Source organism: Periplaneta americana, chromosome 10 (assembly GCF_040183065.1).
Source record: "Periplaneta americana isolate PAMFEO1 chromosome 10, P.americana_PAMFEO1_priV1, whole genome shotgun sequence".
Classification (NCBI taxonomy): domain Eukaryota; kingdom Metazoa; phylum Arthropoda; class Insecta; order Blattodea; family Blattidae; genus Periplaneta; species Periplaneta americana.
In genome coordinates this window covers 142676703-142693060 of record NC_091126.1, presented here as the reverse complement: position 1 = coordinate 142693060, position 16358 = coordinate 142676703, and the positions used below count along the sequence as shown (strand labels likewise).

Here is a 16358-nt window from a genome sequence, read left to right as displayed (position 1 = left end):
AAATATTTGTGATATTCTTTACGTGTAAAATACTTCAAATTGTATTGTACTGTTACAATACCCTTTACTGCTTCTACTGATAGTCTGTTTCTTTCATCTGACCATTGGGTGTTAATTAGTGAAAACACCCTCTCAACATTAGCACTTTGTGCAATTATTGAAAAAAGAATTGACATATATATAGCAAAGTTTGGAAACACTCAAAACCTGCTCAAAAAGTGTACTCCACTGAAAATCTATTCCTTCCAAGAAAATTTTCAGATTTTATATTACATACGTACTATATTTCAATATTTGGCAGAAAGTCGGACATTTTGGTTTTATCGTAAAAAGCTCACGAAATAGTAAAAAGCAGGACATGTTTGGCAAAATCCGGACGTTTGGTCTTGCTATGTTCGTATAACATTTTCATCTCCTAATAAATATGAGGAATTTTTCCCTAATGTTTTTAGATAACTTCTTGTTACACCCTTCATATTCTCCTATTCAGATTACATGACTAAAGTGTTAAGAAGTTTCAAGAACAGAATAGGTTTAATGCTTGAAAAGTAGTCTACACTTCAAATGCACTGAAGAAAATAATGACTGTAAAGGAAATGGAGAAACATGTGAATTCTATAAGTACATATGCAATAAATGAACAAGGAAAATTCAAGGAAGATGGAAATAAGCGTCATTTCCTGGGAATTAGCAGTGGAAGAATTTCAGCAATAGAGAGTGTTGAGTATCCTTTATTGCGTTTGTTAACTTTAAGACAGCAGTACAAAAATAGCATTTAATGAATGATAAGTTAATCCCCTGTCATGGTAATCGATCACTGACCGAACACCATACTATAATATTTTAACAAAATGTTTAAGGGGATCATATACACACTTGAAGTGGTTATTCTTGATTCTTGTTTTAAATTAATGTGTATGTAATGTCTATGTGCATGTTCTCAAGCATTTCGAAAAGAATGTTCTTAAAAATATAATTTTAATAGCCTGTTAAAGAATTTTGCCCAACTGAAAATCGAAGGTAGTAAAAAAAGGTAATGTAATTTTTACCCTTTATTTTTCATAAATCTAAACAAAAGTGTTAGGAAATATTCCGCAAATACTGTAGACAGATTTAATGTAATTCCATGAAATTTGGGTAAAAAAATGTAGCATATAGACATTCTTTAACACTGTAGTGTAGCTAATAACACATTAAACTATGATAACACATAAAACAAATTTCTATAAGGTCAGGCTTGAAATGTGTCAGTTTCAAGGTCATGAAACTATTACTATACATTGATATATCAAAGAAAAAATGCGTACTATCTATAGCCATCTTAATACTAATACATAATATGTGAAACTCTATACACATTACATAAAAAATGAATCCACAATATTAAGAAGTTGTGTCTAAATTATTGGTGATAACTGTAAAAAAATAAGCATTTTGCATACTACAGACCATGTGTTAGTTTGAAAATCTTCTGTATCTATGATGAAATAATTATAAACTCCCTAAATGTTCAGTGGCATTAAATTATGGACACTTTGGCTTTGGAATGCATTTAACATAAAAAAGTCAACTTTATTCTGACTTACAGGCAAACATTCTCATGACAATGTATAAAAAAAAATAAATTTTTATTCTGCTCCAGGAGAATATTTGTTTGTTAGTCCTCACATTTGTCCACTCCGCATTTTACAGAAAGCAGTGGAGGTTTCTCAACCCTCATATTGCCCAATTTATCGAAATTCACTATTTTCTGTTATGAATTTTGGATATCAGTTAATTAGCTTCAATTACAATGTAAAACGTAGTGAATTTTGTTAACATGAGACCACAAAATATTTTGCAAAACATTCAACTGATTCTAGTGTTAATTCGAACAATACCAATACAACATCTTTAGTTCTTCAGAGGTAGTGACCTCCACGATCGTTATTTCTAATTTAGTAAGTTGAATGTTATTTACAATTTTAATTATTTTTAATTCTGTGGCTCACGAATCCGGAACCCTAGAGCGAAATATAAAATCACATACAGACCTAAACAAGTAAATAAGCTTTAAGGAAGGTTGTAAGTTCCAAGTTATTCCATCAACTGTACTTCCATCTCTTGCAAAATGAAGTGAATATTACAAAAACGGTACTTGGTGTGGTGCGAATATCATCATCAAACTTTACCTCGGCACTCAATTAATTGTATAGAAATTCTTTGGTTCTGTACTAAAATAGTATGAGCAAAATTGATGACGAAATTACCTATCCATTTCTAACGCTTCTTCGAACGTAATGGGTGGGCTATGCACCCTAGGACCTACACGACATACCTTCCGCAGGGGAGCTTTGGAAGATTCTTTCTCCTGCAGTAATCTTATAGGGGATCTCTCCCTCAAAGTAAAATCTGAAGCCCTATACTGGACAGATGGGTCACGATTCCCATCCAGCAACGATGGAATAGAACGTTCATTAATAACATCCCTGTCAATTTCTATCTCTTCGTCCGTAATGGCTTGGCCACTCACCATAGGCCGTACAACACATACCTTCCGCAGGGGATCTTTGGAAGATTCTTCCTCCGGCAGTGATCTTATAGGGGATCGCTCCCTCAATGTAGAATCTGAAGACCTATCCTGAAGAGATGGGTCATGATTACCATCCAGCAACGATGGAACAGAACGATCATTCTGTAGCGACGAACATATGCGAGTATCAGTATGCGTTGGATGGGCAAAAGAACTCTCATTCACAGTGGAGATGGGAGACTCCACTCTCGGGAAACTGTGTGGAGGCGTCTGCCTCAGTGAAAGATCTGGAGAATTCCTACTCAGCGAAAGGACAGGAGAACTTGTAGGCGACCTCTCCCTGTTCTGGAGAGATGACTCACGATTCCCATCCAGCAACGATGGAACAGAACGATTATTCTGTAGCGACGAACATATGGGAGTCTCAGTATGCGTTGGATGGGCAAAAGAACTCTCATTCAGAGTGGAGATGGGAGACTCCTCTCTCGGGAAACTGTGTGGAGGCGTCTGCCTCAGTGAAAGATCTGGAGAATTCCTACTCAGCGAAAGGACAGGAGAACTTGTAGGCGACCTCTCCCTGTTCTGGAGAGATGGCTCACGATTCCCATCCAGCAACGATGGAACAGAACGATTATTCTGTAGCGACGAACATATGGGAGTCTCAGTATGCGTTGGATGGGCAAAAGAACTCTCATTCAGAGTGGAGATGGGAGACTCCTCTCTCGGGAAACTGTGTGGAGGCGTCTGCCTCAGTGAAAGATCTGGAGAATTCCTACTCAGCGAAAGGACAGGAGAACTTGTAGGCGACCTCTCCCTGTCCTGGAGAGATGGCTCACGATTCCCATCCAGCAGCGACGGAATAAAACTTCTCTTCTCTAGCGACGAACACATGGGAATCATATTATTGGATGGAGGAGGGAAAGAACTTTCATTCGCAGAAGTGGGAGACTCCTCCCTCAGGGAAATGTGTGAAGAACTCTGCGTCGGCGAAGGGCTAGGGGGCTTCCACCCAGGGGGACGCCCCAGCAGAAAATTGTCGATAGGACACTCAAGCAGCCAACACATGCCAGACGGTTTAGTCTTCGTGAGATTGAGCCACGTGTTGTGGAAAGGATTAGTAACCTTAGATAACATACGAGAGCAAGCTTTGCAACTTATTGCAGACCTGTCCTGCAGGGATTGGTCACGTTTCCTACGCCGCGACGAACGTAAGGGAGTCACTATGTACGATTGGAAGGAAGAGGAACTGTTACTGACAGAAGAAGAAATGGTAGAAGACATATCCCGCGAGGGAGATACGGGAGACTTCTTTCGATGCGGAGTATTTGGAGAATTGTCAGGCAGTTTCTGAATAACAGATTGTTCGTGTACAATATTGTTGATTTCTTTTACAGAATGTGGAATTTCGGGACGACTTTTTTGCGCATAAGAGACAGAAGACATCTCACACGATCTCTGTCGTCGGGACCGCTCTCGAGATTTCATCCTGGTTGATCGTTCACGACATCTTTTCCCAGGCGAACGACGCCTAGACCTGCCCCGCAACGATTTAGTATCAGACATTGCACTTGGTGAAGAGATTGGAGAACATCCCGGCAACGAAAGTGTAGGAGCTTTTTCTGGCATTGATGTGACGACAGAATTTCTCCCTTTAGAAGAGACTAGTGAGCTCTCTATTTTTGAAGGTCTAGGAATTGTTTTCCTTTTTGACGAAACGGGTTGCAATTCGCCGTTTACAAATTCGCAAGACACCTTTCCTTTGATGAGAGTGGAATTATAGGGCACTACGTTTGAGAGTGACGCAGTTTTTCCTGAAGAGTTAGTAGGTTTTTTCCTGTTATTACAATCTGGAAACACATCTCGTCCATATGGGAATAGTGATTTATCTCTTTTGGAAGATTTAGATACTATTTTCCGTCTTGAACAAACGGGAGGCAATTCCTTGTCCAATGAATCGCAAGACATCCTCCCTTCAGTGACAGCATTATTACTCGATGTTACATTTGAGGTTGATACAGCTCTTTTCAAGGAGTTGGAAGAATTATCTCTTTCAAAAGAAACTAGAGACGCTTGGGGTGGAGAAGACAATAGTAATTTCTCCTGTTTGGAAGATTTAGATACCTCCCGTTCTGGCCAAATGGGAGGCAAATCATCGTCAGATGAGTCGCAAGGCAACGCTTCAATGAGACTATTATTGCCCGGTGCTACGTTTGATGGTGATACAGCTCTTTTCGAAGAGCTGCAAGACTTCCCTCTTTCAAAAGAAACTAGAGACACTTCGGGTGCAGAAGAAAATGGTAATTTCTCCTGTTTGGAAGATGTAGGTAGCTTCCGTTCTGGCCAAGCGGGAGGAGGTAACTCGTCGGAATCGTCTGAAGACACATTTGGTCCGGAACAGATGGGAGATACAGACCTTCCCAAAGAGGCAAGAGACTTTTGACTTTCCGAACAGCGGAGAGATGCATTTCTATCTGATGACGCTGGAATCAGATCTATTTTGGAGCATGAAGGAAATACCTCTGTTTCGGAACGAGCAAGAGATGTCTTTGTCTTCAAGCTTTTAGGCGACGACTCATTTTTTGAATTTTCATGAGCCTCCTCTGTTGCGTACCACGCAGTTTTCATCTCCGTTTTTGAATAAACTGGGAACATTTTTGTGTTATCTGACTGCGGCGACAGAAATTTATCAATGCTGTCCCCACACCGCTCCTCCTCTTCTTTGCCAGCTGACATTCTGGTTTCCTCGTCAGAGTAAGTGAAGTTTTCAAATTTTCCACGTGTCTGGAAGACCTGATGCTCCTTGGATGGCGTCAGGTTCTCTGGTGGTGACTGAATGTTGTTCGGCTCAGCTGAGAAATCACCAATGACAGAATTACGCTACAACATGAGAAAGTGATTCTCGTTGCATGATACGTGGTCTAATTCTGTACACGAGGAATATCTATCTAACTTTTGTCCCTGGATGCTATGCTGGCCGTAGTCACTGCTGCTCTTGTTTTTCTTAATAACTATGACAAACAAAATGTGTACTTGAAATGCAAAATGTCCAAAAAATATTACTTGAGATCGAAATGTTTTCCAGGTCTTGGTACATTTCGTTCTATTAATGCCGCCACGTTCTTAGTCGTACTGACAAAGGAAATCCATCTGCTACCCTCACACTTACCGTGCATGTGCGACTTGACTCGTCCGTATACTGTATTCTAGTTTTCAGTGATGTTCATGCTGGAGTATTATCTACTCATTCATCACATTAAGAACTCGTTTGCAGAGTATGCCAAAATTCTAGAGGAATATCGGTGCGCCACTGGGAGAGGATAAAGAACTTCAAAACGTGTCGGCATTAATGGAATGGAGTGTAACATGAAAAGAACAGCTGTGACGAGACTGCTTGCATGGTAGCATTTGGAACATTCGTGTAAAAGGACAGTAGTCTGAGTTTTGATTTTTAGGGCTTCCTGTACTTAATAGACATTACATTTTGTTGGAGAAAAACCCGCATAAACATAACATTACAAATAAGTATGAATTCTAAGAAGTTTCCTATTCGCTGATCATATTCACACTATTATTCGCTTCACAATCCAGACGCAAAAATGGATTAGAGACTGGGCTGAAATTGGAGAAATATTTATACCCATTTTGAAATACGATATTAAATTTCTGTCCAATTCAGTCCCTATGTGGATAGAGTATGCGCTTCCTAACCAATCGCCCTGAGTTTATATTCTCGGCATGAGCAGTCAAAGAACTTAACTTTCGTCCATGGGACTGGATTTCGTTCCCTTGTGACTGTCCCTTCATGCCTCTGTGAAGGCCCAGCATCTTGCCGATTTCACGTTCAGAGAGACCCTCGTTTTTAAAGTGTCCAGCGAATTTTCCTCTGCTACCCGCAGGCGTGTATAAGCCGTAAAAATTTTGGTAAAGCAAAGTGAGAAAGAATTAATTAATATTTAATTAATGTATTTACTACTTATTTAATCTTAATGATCGTATAAGTACTAATGTACATTTTCAAAAATTACTTCCGAAGTTAATCGTCCGATAAAAATATATACTCTAAATCCGAGGTCTGATTTCGGCTATCTAAAAGTTAACGCTCCATTATAAATTGTCCACAAACTACCAGTTAATTAAATGAATATTTAGTCTTGAATAATTGCACGACAACAAATTTACCTAGACTTTCATTTTCTGATGATCTTTTTCTCTCTTATGGGAGTAGCTTGTTGTCTCACGCCGTCGTCAGTGCCGATCTCGCGAAACATAACATGTCTACATCAAAATTCAAATTGTGCAAAAGAAAAGAACACTTTATCTTAAAAAAATTATCAGAACTTGATATCATTGATGAGAAGAGGCTGTAGTGGCGTTCACATAAGATTAGTTGCTATGATCTTAATAAGGCTATCTTTTCAGTGTTGCCAAATCTCACCAGGTGAAACGGAAACAGGTAAAATCTCTATTGTGTTAACTGAAACATTTATTTATTTATTTATTTATTTATTTATTTATTTATTTATTTATTTATTTATTTATTTATTTATTTATTTATTTATTTGTTTGTTTGTTTGTTTGTTTGTTTGTTTGTTTGTTGGTTTGTTTATTTGTTTATTTATTTATTTATTTTATTTATTTACTTATTTACTTATTTATTTTATTTATTTATTTATTTAATCTACCTACCTACCTATCCATCCATCCATCCATCCATCCATCCATCCAATCTAATCTAATCTACCCTACCTACCTACCTACCTACCTACCTACCTACCTATCTGTCGATCTATCTATCCATCCATCCATCCATCCGTCTATCTAATCTGTCTGTCTGTGTATCTATCTAGCTACCTACCTACCTGCCTACCTACATTCCTACCTATTTATTTATTTATTGTCATTCTGGACACTTCTATGAAAAGTAGCCATTGCGAGCACTGTTTCTACTGAAAAAAAATTCGACGTGTATTATATCTGTGTTGACTGTGTTTGCAATCTTTGTACAAGTGAATCTCGTGGCTCCAACTTATATTTACGTTGACAGAAGGCAATAAACAGAATACAACATGTGAGTTAGGGTAGAGTCGGGTAGTATCGGACAGTGCGTTTCTTTCATCTACCACCATACATTGGCTTGGATATTGTATCGTCTATAAAAAAATAACAATTTCCTTAGCAATGTAACTTCAGTAAATGCTTGTATGTATCTTTACCCCGTAACAGATGACGAAATAATCAATATAGCCAAAACTTACAAAAAAAATAATGTATCACCTGGTCCTGATAACGTAAGTGCTAAAATAGTTGAGAAGGTTATAAATTATATTGCCAAACCTCTAACTCATATTTTTAATTTATGTTTTCTAAATGGCAAATTCCCAAATAAATTAAAAAATGCAATTGTGAAACCTGTTTTTAAAACAGGAGACAAAAGAAATATGAACAATTATAGACCAATATCATTACTTTCGTGTATTTCAAAATTACTAGAAAAATGTATTGAAGTTCGATTAATGAATTATCTTGATAAACATAATATATTAAGTGATAATCAATTTGGTTTTCGAAAAAAATTCAGTACAGATAATGCAATATATAAAGTTACTAAAAAAATTGTTAGAGAATTTGATCAAGGTAACAAATGTATTGGTATTTTCCTGGACATAAGAAAAGCATTTGATACAGTGAAACATGATATCTTAATTGAGAAATTAGACTTATTAGGAATCAAAGGTAATGCTTTCAACTTAATAAAATCGTATCTTAACGACAGAATTCAAATAACGAAAATTGACAATTATTCAAGTGAACCTTTAATTATTAATATAGGTGTTCCCCAAGGCACAGTTCTAGGCCCTATTCTATTTTTAATATATATTAATGACTTATTAAAAATTGACTTACAACAATACAATGGTGTTCACTATCCTTATGCAGATGACACAGTTTTACTTTTTGGTGGAAAAACCTGGTATGGTGCATATAATAATTCAAATAATGGACTTAAATTAATAAAAAAAATGGTTTGACATACATTATCTTTCTATCAACGAAAATAAAACCATAATTATTCCATTCTCATTATCTGAAAAATTTAACAAACCTCCTACATCTATATTGAGTATTAAATTACATTTATTCTGATTGTTGTCTTATACAGTGTAAATGTCCGATTATTAAAGAGTCCTCTGAAGTTAAGTATTTAGGCATAATTTTCGATAATCATTTAAAATGGAACCAACACATTAATTACCTTTGTAATAAATTACGTAAAATAGTATATTATTTTGTTTTATTGTGGAATTACTTGTCAATAAGTTTATTACGTACAATATATTTAACTTTATTTCAATCGGTAATTATGTATGGAATTATAGGATGGGGTAGCTCATTTAAATCCAATTTTAATCCTCTTTATTTATTACAGAAGAAAATAATTAAAATATGTCTTCATAAACCTATTGATTTTCCATCTCAAAATTTGTTTCTAGACTTTAATGTACTTAACGTAAGACAAATTTAATATATTGTATTAATAAAATTCATACATAAATATCGAAATAATTTTGAATTGTATTCTCATAGTTATGAAACAAAAGGTATGAATTCTTTATGATTGTTTGAACCAAAATGCAACACTGTTACAGTATTTATTCATAGTAGTAATTTAGGCCCAAGAATATATAACAAATTTATATTTAAATATCCTAATCTTGTCAATTCGAATAGTTCTAGTATTAAATTTAAATAGTTATGTGTGGATTTTATAAAAATTGAAAAATTGTAAATTTAAATTTATATACTATAATTGCAAATTGTATTGTATAATTATTAATTATAATTGTATTGTATAATTATTAATTTCAATTCAGGAATCCGCCCCTAAGCACGAGTTCTACTTTCAGGGGCGAGCTAAAGTTTCTCTGTATATTTTATATTTTATGTTACAATTATTAGCAAAATAATAATAAATAAATAATAAATATGGTAGTACCTGAATGTCATGGTTACGTTTCTCTATGCGACATCACAGAAACGTAACCATGTCAATCAGGTACTATCATCGTGTGGTAGATGATAGAAACTCACTGTCCGATATTACCCGATGTCCGATACTACCCGACTCTCCCCTAAACCTTTGCTTTCCGTCGTAAAATATAAGATACCCTCGTTAGTTTATTGTACTTTGACAGAATATCCGTGATATCAGTACATGCAAAAGTTATTGTTTATACATTTTACAGGTTAGTAAAGGCGCCAAAGTGATTATCTTAAAAGAAATATAAAAGAAATTATCTTTGTTTAGAGTTTGCTGTCGTCTTTTGCATGAACATGAAACTCTGTGAGGGCAGTGAAAGAAATTATCTTACTCCCATAGAACTAGTATTCGTTCGTTTTCTTGTGACTGTCTCGTGATGTCTCTGCAGTGATCAAGTGTCGTTCTGATTCTATCGCTAGGAGTCCCGCATTTGTGGGATATCTACTGGACCATAAAATGAATTTTCCTTTCTTACACTAAATAGTGTATATTTAAAAAATGGGAGGTTAAGGACGTTATAAAAAGCTAAATATTTAATTAATGTGTCTACTATGTTACGCCTTAGTAGTCCTCAAAATTACTGGTCATAAGAGAAATCATTAAGGTTGGGGATGGATAAAATATGTTGTAAATTAGAGGTATGATTTTGTTTGTCTAAAATTGCAAATACTCTTTCATAATCTGTCAATAACTTACCAACCTCCGAAGTAAATATTGAATTTTGTACTCTTGGATTACAATTTACCTGCAAAGTCTGGTGGTTCTACTAATATTGTTTCATAAGTAGAATTGCTCAGGTCGTAGTCTATGATGCTGTCGTCGCTGATTTCGATAACTGCGAAACAAAAAATATGTACTTCAGAACCCAATTTGTGCATAAATATTACTCCATACTGAAATGATTTTCCAGATCTTGGTATCAATGAACAGAACAAATGCGAAAATCATAATATAGACATTCACCTAACATTAATTCTCATTAAGTTAATAAAGCTGTTTTTCTAATTGAGGACCGTTTTTGCAAAACTTGCTAACTGAAAAAAAAATTGCAGGAGAGGCAAACGCTGTAGTAAGCAAATTTTGCTGCTAACTCTCACTTAGGAGTAACCAAGTTTTGAAAAAACGATCACACTTTGACACAGCACAATGAAGGGAAATAATCCAATTTTACTAAGACGCCTTTAACATCATGTAGAGGCCTGCCTTATGTTAACGAATTCCTCAAAATCTCAATTTTGCAAATTTTGCAGTTAGCAAGTTTTGCAAAAACGGTCCTCAATTGTGTCAAGTCTTACAAGATATCATCAGAGCTGGTAAAATCACTATAATATGTACTGAAATATTAGTTATTTAATTATTTAGTTATTTATTTATTTACTTACTTACCTAATTACCTATTTATTTATTTATTTATTTATTTATTTATTTATTTATTTATTTATTTGTTTGTTTGTTTGTTTGTCTCTCTGTCTGTCTATTTATTTATTTATTTCAGTCGTTCGTTTGTTTTTTGTTTATTTGTTTATGTATTTCTATGATACTCTTACTTACACTCATGTAATATCAAAATCTATTTTGTTTGACAACTTGATATTCATTGGTGTGACTAGTCACTTGGCCATGGTCAGGTGAAAAAACGTGTTAAGTCCAAAATTATCGATTTTCTGTTTTGGATGCCATGCAATACCTCAGGGAGTACAGATTTCTGTTTTTTAATTGTACAGAGTAAAAACCTGATTAAGCCAGATATATTTGAAGAATGATAACTCAGAAACAATAGAATGTAATGGACCTTGAAACTTTTAACTTGCTGTCCTTTAAAAAGAGTAAACTGTAACTTAGCAGGCTTTTCCCCTGGACCCTTCAATTGAGAACTAAAATAAAATATATATATATTTTGTTTGAAAATATGGAATGTTTAGTACAAATTCCGAAACCGAATACCATACCAATATGTTATATGTTCTATATTTTTAATTAGTACTTTGTGGTTTATTAATTCCTATATTATTAATTATTAGTTACGTTCAAATTTCAAATAGCACTCGCTAGCAACATTCGTTTGGCAGAGACAAAGAATGCTACCAACATAACAATTACCGAATAATATGACTGCCACTTGCTATTCTTTTCAGTACCAAAATTCGGGAAAAAAAAGGGAAAAAAAATTTAAACTTCACAAACAGAAAATCAATGCAATCACTAGAATATGCAGTAATAAGGAAAATTTGGTAGGGTTCATTCTTCCTCAGTGAATAATGTAAGAAGACCCAGAATTGAATGGCGTGGAAGCTTTTGAAATATTTGTGTACCAACATATGAACCTGAACTTCGATTTTCAACGCTTCCTATTCTGAATAGTATTATACTCTTTTTCTGGAAGAAAAACCCATATATGAATAATGCTACAAATAATCCTGAATTCTAAGCAGACGCCTATTCTCTGATCATATGCACTAGAGATGAACAACGATCGAGAAAGCGAGACTAACAGCGCCTGCAAAGCCGAAAACCCGCAAGACAAAGTTGTATTACATCGGATCCTTGACGTAATGACTGGTTGTGAGTGTTCCGAGACTCGATATTGATGACTCCCGAAGTCAAGCAGCCTTGAATCGCCTGAGTTGTTTATACCTGACTGAAATTTCATCTATTGGAAACTGTTATATATGTATTACAATCAATAGCCTATTTGAAACATCTCTTCCTTTCAGTGTATAATAATCGGTTCCCCAGTCTTTATTTAATTACTAGGCCCTTATTAAAAAGCTAGGAATTTTCTTTTCATATGTTTAAGATCAAGTGTGCAATCTCAAGTAAAAAGATATTAATGTTATGTTTTATGTTTCTTAGAAATGCAAATTTATTTCAGAATTGTTTTTTATATAACCATAGGTAATATAATATAATAGAACCAGAACAGTTTGATAACTAAGATACTGTTCTGTTTTGTCTTTTTGTCTCATTTAAACATTTATAATGTTATTTATTTCAATGATGTATGTTATTCAAAGTTACGAAATATTTCCACGCCGACAAAATGCTATTTCGAGAATGACGAGTCGAGACTCGAAAGACAAATGCAACGAACACAGCGATCGAGAGCGGCAGTTAGTTTTGTTCATCTCTAATATGCACACTATTATTCGCTAAACATCTGAAACACACGAAAATGATTCGAGAGCTGAGGTATTGCTGCAGTTGGAGAAATATGTATACCAATTTAGAAATACAATATTAAATTTCTACCGTTGCGGTTGCAATAGCGGGTACCGTGTACGTTTTCCGACCAATCGTTCCGAGATTCTGTTCCTCCAGAGGGCAATGAAACAATTTAGCTTACGTCCACGGAACTGGGTGTTCGTTTGCTGTCTTGTGACCGTCCCGTGATGTCTCTATTGTGGCCCAGCGCCATGCTGTTCCCATCACAATGAGTCCTGCATTTGTGGGATATCTAGTGTACAATGGAGTGTGTTATCCTTCCTTACTCTCAGTTGTGTGTAATTCAAGAAAAATGAGAGGTTAACCGCTTTATGAAAAGCTGAATATTTAATTAACCTATTTATTATCTTACGTTTTAGTAGTCCTCAAAATTACTCTGTCAATAACCTACCAACCTGTGAAATAAATATTGAATTTTGGACTCTTGTACTACAATTATTTACCTTCACACAAAGAATTTATTTCTGGTGCTTTTTCCTTTCTCTCTTGGGAAGTAGATTGTCCCAGGACGCCGACAGTGTCGCTCCCGTCGCTGACTTCGATAACTGCGAAACATAACACGTGTACTTTAAAACCCATTTTGTGCAAAAAAAAATCCATGTTGACATGTTTTTCAGACCTTTGTATGATTTGTCAGAAGAAACACGAAAGAGAATATAATGGCGTTCACATCGAAGAATCTATTCTTCTTGAGTTAATAAAGCCGTCTTTTTAGTGTTGTCAAATCTTACCAGATATCAGCAAAGAATTTAAAATCACTATACTAGTACTGAAATACTACTATTGTGTTATTTATTTATTTATTCATTCATTCATGCATGCATTCATTTATTCCTTTCATTCTTTCGTTTGTTTTTTTGTTTCTCTATTTATTATTTGATACTTACATTCATGCAATATTAAAATGTATTTTTGGCAACATGGTATTCATTGGTACGACTAAACAGTTTACGATACGTGGGCCTTAAATTAAAAAAAATATATATATATATTTTTTTTGAAACTATGGAATAATTAGTAGACTACAAATTCCGAAACCGAATACAACATTAAAATATACGCTCTGTATTTTAATAATTACTCTGTTCCCTATTAATTATTTATAATATTATTAATTATAAGTTACGTTCAAATTTCAAATATCACTGGCTAGTAACATTCGTTTCATGAGCGTTGGCAGAAGCAAAGAATGCTGTCAACATAACAGTTATAATGTGACTGCCACTTGTTATATACCTGCAGTACTTGGGAAAAGTGGTATAAGTCAGTTTCCACAAACATTTTTTAATAATTTATTTACAACTTAAGGAACATCTGCTCGCTTGGGAAAAGAGACGTAAGTATTTCTCCCATTACAATAATTCATACAGAAGAAAATCAAATCGACATAAACCAGTCTGAAGACAGTTATTTTCATTCTCCTGTAAAATTAACATTTTTGACTTGTGCCACTTTTCCCGAGCACTACAGATATGTCAGTACCAAAATTCGTAAGAAATAAAAAATTCAGCCCGACATTTGATAATCACTACAATCATTAGAACAAGTAGAAATAAGGAAAAATGTGTAGGCTTCACTATTCCTTAGCGTATAAGGTAAGAAGACCCAGAATTTAATAGCATGGAAGCTTTTGAAAGATTCGTGTACGAGCATAGAAGTTTTAGTTTTGCTTTTCAAGGTTTCCTATACTGAGTAGAACTATACAGGTTGGATGTAACCTCTGCACCAAAATGAAACTGGTAATAGATCATGAGAAGATATTTGAAAGTTCTAAATATGTTTTTTTTCTCTAACATTCACCGTTTTAGAGGAAATCGTTATGTTTCTATGAAGCATTTGGCAACATCACGGCTACTGAAATACACTCTACCAAACGCGGCCTGCACTCCTTACCTCCCCCACCTCCTCTGCTGTACTCAGTCAATTATTCAATTTAAATTCATGGATGAACGCTTTAATTTAAAAAAAAGACGCAAGACAGTAACCGTTAAGTTTATTTTTTTTTCTATCTGCTTATATAGCCAGCAATCAGCTATTTCTCTCAGGCCATTACCGCAATAGAGCGCTACAAACATTGGGCAAAGACTATTTTTTCCTCAACGGTGAATCAACGAAGGAAAAATATAATAAAAGTTTTCTTACATTTAACGTGTAGAATCACCTCTTAAATTTTGTGCATCGGTCCTCTTACACCCTGTATTCTTACACAACGCTACAAATAACCCTGAGTTCTGAGTAGACACTTATTCGGTGATCATGTGCACACTATTATTTGCTAAACATCTGAAACACAAAAATGATTAGAGAGCCAGAGACCTGGCAGCAACTGGAGAAATATTTACACTTATGTTGAAAATGTAATATTAAATTTGTGGCAATAGTGGGTAGCGTGTGTGTTTCCTCACCAATCGCTCCGGGATTATATTTCCGGCGAGGACAATAAAAGAATTTATCTTACGTCCACGAAACTGGGTGTTCGTTCGTTGTCTTGTGACCGTCCCGTGATGTCTCTGCTATGGCTAAGTGTCATGCTGATCCCATCACCAGGAGGCCCGCATTTATTTAGATGTCTAGTGTACCACGAAATGACTTTTTTCTACCTTAGACTCAGTGGAAGGTATGTAAATAGAAATGGCAGGTTAAGCATGCTAATAAATGCTGAATATTTAATTAATGTGTGTATTATGTTACGTCTTAGTAGTCCTCAAAATTACTAGTCACAAGAATTGTCATTAACGTTATGGACTCGAGAAATGTATCTTCCAATTTAGAGGTCTGAGTTTCTTTGTCTAAAATTTTAAAGCTTCCTTGAAGTGCTGTCAATAACATTATCTAACAAATAAAAATTGAATCTTGAAATTTTTATAAAACAATTTACCTGTATCTGAAAAATCATTTTTTGCTCGTTTTTGTCGTTTCTCATGGCGAGTAGATTGTCCCAGGTCTTCACCATTGTCGCTGCCAGCGGTGTTTCCAGTATCTGCAAAGCATAACATGCGTACTTCAAAACCAAATTTGAGCAAAAATATTACTTCTTCTTGATATGTATTTCAGATCTTAGTATCATCGATCAGAGCAAACTCGAAAGACGCTGTAGTGTCGTTCATATAATATTATTTTCTATGAAATTAATAATGCCTTTTTTGAGTGCTGCAGACTGTTAACAAGTCTCACCAAATCAATTAGATATCTCAGTTCCTTTGTCTAAAATTTGAAAGCTCCCTTGAAATGCTGTCAATAACCTAACAACCTACGAAATAAATATTGAATCTTGAATGTTTGTACAACAATTTACCTGTACTTGAAAAATAATTTTTTGCTCGTTTTTCTCGTGTCTCGTGGCGAGTAGATTGTCCCAGGTCGCCATTGTCTCTGTCAGCGGTATTTCCGATATCTGCAAAGCATAACATGTGTACTTCAAAACCAAATTTGGGAAAATGTATTACTTCATCTTGATATGTATTCCAGCTCTTTGTATCATTGATCAGAGCAGACTCGAAAGACGCTGTAGTGTCGTTCTTATAATATTATTTCCTATGAAATTAATGCCTTTTTTGAATGCTGCAGGCTCCTACCAAATCAATT

The 16358-nt window shown here is 35.0% G+C and overlaps 1 protein-coding gene across 1 annotated transcript; it reads right to left on the bottom strand.

Moving 5' to 3' along the window:
• Window positions 1–725: 725 nt before the first annotated feature.
• LOC138707743 (serine-rich adhesin for platelets-like) lies at window positions 726–16183 on the bottom strand. The gene is made up of 5 exons (XM_069837608.1): window positions 16069–16183; window positions 15652–15753; window positions 13217–13318; window positions 10297–10386; window positions 726–5361 (listed from the first exon to the last, which is right to left on the bottom strand). The coding sequence occupies exons 1-5, from the start codon at window positions 16181–16183 to the stop codon at window positions 2246–2248; spliced, it is 3525 nt and encodes a 1174-aa protein (XP_069693709.1). The 3' UTR covers window positions 726–2245.
• Between the last annotated feature and the right edge of the window lie 175 nt (window positions 16184–16358).